General features: G+C 47.4%; 1 protein-coding gene and 1 long non-coding RNA gene across 2 annotated transcripts in view; one reads left to right on the top strand and one right to left on the bottom strand.

Annotated features, from left to right (window-relative positions):
- The window catches only part of LOC116705671 (dynein heavy chain 9, axonemal), a 144,167-nt gene that overhangs the window by 30,827 nt on the left and 106,173 nt on the right, over nt 1-7,167 (bottom strand). The window contains exons 61-64 of the mRNA XM_032542041.1: nt 6,633-6,868; nt 6,437-6,559; nt 5,315-5,519; nt 419-583 (exon numbers count right to left, since the gene is read on the bottom strand). Coding sequence (XP_032397932.1) covers nt 419-583; nt 5,315-5,519; nt 6,437-6,559; nt 6,633-6,868 — 729 coding nt within the window. The remainder of the gene's footprint in view (nt 1-418; nt 584-5,314; nt 5,520-6,436; nt 6,560-6,632; nt 6,869-7,167) is intronic.
- Nucleotides 3,093-3,515, top strand: LOC116705687 (uncharacterized). Its single transcript, XR_004335996.1, has 2 exons — nt 3,093-3,357; nt 3,445-3,515. It is a non-coding gene; the product is annotated as an uncharacterized LOC116705687 (long non-coding RNA).

Raw genomic sequence — 7,167 nt, forward strand, 5'->3', positions numbered from 1 at the left:
CACCGTCTCCACATTTAAGAGTAGGCTTAAGACTTTCCTCTTTGATAAAGATTATAGTTAGGGCTGGCTCAGGAGAGTCCTGATCCCTTAGTTACGCCGCTACAGGCCTAGACTGCTGGGGGACTTCCCATGATGCACTGAGCACCTCTATCTTCCTCCTTCTCTCCATCTGTATGCAACCTCATCCCATTAATGTATGTTACTAACTCAACTTCTTCCCTTTCATTAATGACAATATAATATAACAATATAATATATAACAATATAATTATAGCATAAGTATTCTCATCTGCTGCTGTACTTATATATTAGTTCCGGTATAGATGGAAATATGTTCTCTGCAATCTAAAGAGTTACTAGAGGAGTGACAATGAATAAGCAGAATAAAGAGTAGCAAAGATAAAAACAACAACAGGACCTTCTCTTCGATCTCGGCAGCGGTGCGTTTGGTCGTCTCCAGGTTTTCCACCAGCTCTGTGTCCCCCAGGAAGTTTCCTGAAGCTGAGGACAAACGGGACAGCAGGTTGTCCTCCAGCGTCTTCAGAGTGATCTTGAAGCCATTTTGCTGCTTCGTCAGGTCGGACTAAGAAACACAAAAACACTGAAAAGCTTCAGAGAGACTGCACATGTCAGAGGGTTGCTCAGATCTAGGCCTGTTGTCAGCTTCCTTTCTGGCTTCATCATCATATCGGAGGCAGTGGGAGATGTTCAAGGTGTGGGTCAATATGAGGACATGAATAGTGAAGGGCACGTCAAAGGCCCAACTGATCAATATGCTCTGCACTGACTGTCCGAGCCATGAGCGGAGGGCTCTGGGAGACATAAGCCAGCTCCTCTCTCAAACATCAAACCTCTGCTGAACCACCTCACCTCCATGTGATGACATCGTCGATTCCAGCTAGAGGGGAAGTAGCTTTGATGATAGGCAAGCACGCACACACACACACACACACACACACACACACACACACACACACACACACCCCACACCCCCACACCACACACACACTCTATCAATCCTCTGGTATGAGACTATGTATTCAATTATGAACCATACGGCCTCAGGCAGAATATGCACACATCATGCACACACACACATGCGCACACACACACATTATTGTATATACATATAGTGTGTGTGCTGAGGCCTGTCTTGGTGACAAGAGCAGTATGAAAACAGCAAAATGAAAATGCTAAAGTTAAGAACATACTGGTCAACTGATAGCCTACACAAACGCACGCACGCACGCACTCTCTCACACACAAACACACGCACACACACACACACACACACACACACACACACACACACACACACACACACACCCACACACACACACACACACACAACACACACACAATGGCTTTTACTCACAGCTCACCATATGATTAGTGCACCCCGTCCTCTAAAAAACTTGAACTCAAACAGTTTTTGTCTGTCTTTGTTCTGGCTGAAAAACGAACTTTTCCCTTTTCAAAGCGATGCGTTTGAGAGGCGTCGGGAGAACAAAGCGGCGAGGGCGCGGCTCCTTCTCTTTATTGCTTTGTCCTTCATTATAGTCTGCTGCAGCTCCTTGTTTCTGCTCGATAATGACTTTGCTTTATTGAAGTTTCCCCTAACAGAAGCCTCTGTGACCTTTGAATGGTTGGAATTATGGGGGGGGGGGCAGTTGTGAGATTTAACTGCTCCGGTGTTGTCACTGACTGATAGTAGCTGAGGGCTTCTGAGTGGCATGATCCCAACAGGCGCTGGTAATACGGCTCTGCTGCTGCCGCTTCTGCCCCGTGTAATCACTGTGGGGGGGGGCTCCTCCCTGTGGCACGGCGTTCCCATGACAAGAGCCATACTTTGCTCAGATCGCGCCAGGGGAGCAGATAGTTTAAGAGATCACACTGCTTAATTGCTCTCTTTATGACAGTATTTCCTAGTGTGGTGGTGAGAAGTATTTTACTCCAGTGGTAAAACTAATTCAGCCTCTGCCTTGTTAACTCTTGTATCTCGGAATTTGTTGTTAGTACCAACTCGGTAGTTGAAACGTTGTGCTCCAACAGCGCAGGCAAAAAGCTGATGTGATTGGTGGCATTTGGAGGACTGAGCCGAGAGGAGACCCCCAGAATGGGCTGAGTGGTGTGAGTCAACTGTGACCTTCTGCTCTCCACCCTTAAACACTCCCAACTGGAGCCAGTAATGAGGCGGTTTAACGATTAGCTTTCCTCTGGCACATTGTACTTGTAATTACCCTTGCCTTGGAAAAAACAAACAATTAACCAGTCAGCAGAACACTCTAGTTGGGATTAAAATGAGGTAATGCATCTATCATTTTTTAGACAAATGATTACTGAGTGCCACAGAGCAGCCCTGTTAAGGTAATTTGGGAAGTGGAGCATTGGAGTTCTCATTAACACCGAAGGTCTGGTTAAGAAGTTCCACACACAAGGATGTAGACATGCACACTCACATGCGCAGAGGGAGGAGCACAGGGGCTAGTTATTGTGCTAAAAGGTTGTAGAGCGATTCCCCTGCGCTTTCTCCAAAAAAGGCAACTTGACATTTTAAGCTCCTTAGTCGTCTTTGGCTCTTTCAGCCGCCGTCGTCTTACGGCTGAGCAGCAACGCCCTGCTCATTAAAGCTGTAACGGCACAGAGGCATTCCGAGAATAGACACAGGTTTAACTGATTCTTATCAGTCCGGGCTGTTTACCTGCAACAAAATCCATTCAGCACTCCATTCTACAGGCCGTGTTTTGACAGAAACAACCCCCCCCACCACACACACACCACCCACATTCAACTCTCACTGTTAATTAAAATGATAAGTGAGTTCCAGATCTTGTTTTTTTTCCTCCCTTAGCCTCCAATCTTAGTGAAATGCTAATTAAACAAGCTTCATTAAATCACATTTCACTTCTCCGTTGGATTTTGCTGAGGGGACACAGGGCTTAAAATAACTTCATTTATCAAAAATGCTGATTTGTCTGTGAAGAAAGCCTGCAGGTCTGACTGAAGCACTGCCTACAGAAGCCCAGCGCACACACGGACAGCTCCAGAAAAGCCTCCAAATGCAAACAGCACTGTGTTGGAGTAAATCACGGAGTTCCCACATTATCTTCCGTTGCGATCTCTCAGAGACGCCGGCAGCCAGACGTCGTGTGGACCGAGAGGGATTTGGGATTTTCCTCTCCCTTCTAACACTAACAAGGCCCGCGTTAAAGGAACAGTGGAAGTTTGTCAATGTGTTGTCTGATTGCTGGGGGACCGTGGCGCCACCGCTAATCCATTTCAAACAGCTGACATGAAAAGCACAGATAGTCCAGGAGGCAAGCGCGAGGCATCATTAGGCGCCGCAGCTTTGATCAAGTAAGTTTTTGCTTAATTGCAAACATTTACATTCACAGCATACTGTGGATATATATGTGTAACTATCTGCTGCTCATTACTTCCCAGCAGATGCAGGAAGCTGCTGTACTGTACAGGGTGTAGCGGCCATGACAGCTCATCAACAGTCCAGAGTCCACTCAACAAAGACCGAGAGAAGGAGAAGGAGAATACAGCTTAAAGCGTCTCCTATCTGCCTCTCCTTTGATTTTAGAGAGGTGGGTGTGTGATCAGAAATGAGTCTGCCAAAGTGATAAAGAAAGATGAAACTCCCATCAGAGGATAGCATCAAGACACAATTACACAACTCCTGGAGCTCGGTGATAAATGAAACAGTATCCAGGCAGAATGGGACACAATGGGGGAGTGTCAGTGTTTCAAAAGGTTGTTTGATTTTTTGGGATTGAGGATTAATGGATTATTGCCTTTATGGGTGATTGGTCACGGATGCTACAGAGTAACAATCCATGCCATGCCTTTCATTATTGCCGATGCTGACACCTCAAACTAACCAGTTTTTTGTCTGTTGGGTCATGCACAGGAAGTAATACCTTGTAATTACAGGAAGTTTTTTTCTCAATGCCTAGCGCAGTAGGTAGTATGGGAAGGGATGGCCAACATGGCTGAACAGAAATAATGACCTGTTAAATCAAGAAATGACATCATAGCCAGTACCGCCTCATGTGTGAGGCGAGCATGGCTGGTCGTCATAGCGACGCTGCAGGGAACTGCGACACACACCCAGAACATGGAAGGTGCGTTTGATTCTCGGCATGTGGCCAGAAGACATGTTTGGTTTCTTAAGAAGCTGGAGGCAGCAACATACACCACTAGATAGACTACTTAAACTCAGCACCCCCCCCAGCCAGTCTCAACTTTTTGACGCAGGCCCGTTGCGTTTTTTTGCGCGTCCCCCTTGCAGTAACCTCCGACCCGGCCAAAACGGACTACCCCCATTCAAAGTGAATAGAAAGACCTGTGTTTCTGCCGGGCCGAGGCAGGCTGTCTGAACGCAGCCTTAGAGACGAGCAGGTGGATACAGAGGAGCATTTAACAGCTGGAGAAGATATTCCTTCAGGAGCTGCTGGACACCAAAATACAGAACTGGAACCTCCGCCAAGGCATGCCCTATATCGCAATGTTAACAAAAAGGAGAAAGGATTTGTGTATCTGCCCCGTGGAGTAGAACTACTCCAAAATCTAGTGGCTTCTTTCCCGGCCCAGGCTACACCCCCCACCAGTGGTGTTTGTGTAATCCTGCTGACAGACAAACCATACAGAAAACTCTGAGAGGATGGCAATGGCAGATATTCCCATGCAGGGCATTAAGGCTCACTGACTGTTTGAGGAGAATAAAATGATGAGAATCCCATTCACAGTTACAGATCTCGCCTAAACCAAACAGGGCCAACCTCAGAGAAAGAGCTCCACAGCGCTACCAGACCCCTTTGGTTCCAGGAATTGTTTTACGGTAATGCCCCGTGAACACACAGACACACATGCATACACCGCCGTGCAGTGTCACGTCTCCCTTAGTGAGGGATAACCAGAATCCGAAAAGGGTTTTTTAATTATCACACATCCACTCAGTTTGCTGTTAATCAAAGGCACCGGCCGATCGCTTTGGAATCAAAGAGCTCGGATCTGCGGCCTCTTGTGATGTTTCCGGCAGACAGCGTTTTTCTTGCAGACGTGTGGCTGCAAAGACGCTAATGAGGAGCGAGAGCGCCCCGCCCGGCTCCTGGAGGCTCCGGACTCCTCTCATTGTTTCTTTTAATTACGCCTGCACAAACGAGAAGTTAGCAGCGGAACGTGGATGCTTGTTTGTTCTGTGATAGACACCTGACAGAGACAGCTCAGGTTCACTTTAAGATGACGTCAGACCCCTCCTTGCTGTTAAATGCCTGTGTGTGTGTGTGTGTGTGTGCACCTCCCTCACCTTGAGCTGCTCCAGGTCCGGTCTCTCCATGCTGACCACGGCGGCCAGCAGCTGGTCCTCCAGCCCGTCCCTGGTCACGGTGAAGTTGATCAAGGTGCACTGGGCCTGCAGCTCGGGCTGGTAATGAGGGCTGGCCAGCTTGGTGTGCAGGATCAAGCGGAAACTGGGGTTGTACTCGCACTCCTTGTCTCCGATCTTTATGTACCTGTTGAGGGCCAAACGTGGACAGGAAGTGTTCTGAACTTTGAGAGTGGCTAAATGGAAGTGAAGTTTCTAAGAAACAGAGGGTCATTTCACACCCCAGAACCCCATGCATTGGTGTCTAATACACTCAAGTGGACAAAAATATTACAAATTGGTCCAGTATTGAGGCAGATCGCAGAACCGCGCTGCAATGTAAACTAATGGGGCAACTGTGCACCCCCGATTTCTGTCTACTAAAAGTGATTGTTTTTACCACTGACAGGTTCGGATTGTAACTAAAAGTGTCAGACAACATTATCCATCTCAACAGGTGACTTCTTGTCCGAAAACAGCGGTGTGGAGTGTAGAACGCAAGTCGAAAGGCATTCTGGGAGATGTTGGTTTGGAGTAGGCTACAGAAAAGAATAGGCTTGATTGTCAGTGCCGAGGCTCAACCTTTAAATGATTTTGAGAATGTGGATGAGGTCATAATAATTGGATAACCGCCCGCATTCATTTGAGCCAGAGTATACTGACGAGGAGAGAGAGAGAGAGAGAGAGAGAGAGAGAGAGAGAGAGAGAGAGAGAGAGAGAGAGAGAGAGAGAGAGAGAGAGAGAGAGAGAGAGAGAGAGGCTACAGCTGCGGAGTGTTTTGTGCAGTCAACAGGCAAATTCATCCATGGTTTGGTGTTGTCTAAAAGATTTTCAATAAAAACAATGGTTCATATTTGCCCATGTATCCCAGCCCTGTTGATCAGAGGGGGAAATCCTCTGAGGGGGTGACACAGCGTTGTGAAGTGCATGAGCTACATCACTGGACACATCCAGACCAGAGATCTCCACTCAGAGGATCTGTAACGGCTCCTGAGTGAACTTCTGTTAAACTTCTGACACTATAAAGAAAACTGATGTAAAGTACTATTGATAGGTCTTCTTTACCTGCCCTTCTTAATGGTTTCTCTGCCCAGCAGAGGTCCAAGAACTGGATCCAATGTTTCCTCCAAGTTCTCAATCAGGACCACATCACCTGCTGCCAGTGCTCTCTCTACGGCCTCCAGGTAGCTGAGGACATAAGCCTCCATCAACATCTTCTCCAATATATGACCATGACCCATTTCACCGTAAAGCCTCTTACCCTCTCTGTCCGATGCGGATGACGCGTAGGTTCTCTCCATATTTGGTTTTGATCCACTTGATGCCTTGCAGCTGGGGGTCCACCATGAGGGGCCAGCGCTGGCAGGAAGTGAGAATTGTGGCATTCTCAGTAGACATCCTGTCGGCGGGCAGCCCCTCGTTCTGCCATGCTGCGATGTCGGCGCCGTCTGTCAGCATGGTCAGAGGGTCCAGGTCAGGGGTCACTGGGATGGGAACCTTACAGATGATGGTGATGGTTACGTATGAAGTCAGAATTTATATATAATGTAATCATTTTTCCCACAGTGTTTAAGCCTAAAGAGTGGAAGTTTTACAAATGCATATAAAACATTCGGTATATACACAATATATAGAGTCTATATCTACGACGCTCCACTTTCCGGATTGTTAAGGTGCCGCTGGAAATTCAGCCGGATGTCCCTCATTTTCATTAACCAATCACAATCATCTTGGGCGGGGCTAAACTCCGGACAGAGCCACGGTGCCTCTGCTAAATAGTTTCAGGAAGGAAGTTG

Source organism: Etheostoma spectabile, chromosome 17, assembly GCF_008692095.1.
Source record: "Etheostoma spectabile isolate EspeVRDwgs_2016 chromosome 17, UIUC_Espe_1.0, whole genome shotgun sequence".
Classification (NCBI taxonomy): Eukaryota; Metazoa; Chordata; class Actinopteri; order Perciformes; family Percidae; genus Etheostoma; species Etheostoma spectabile.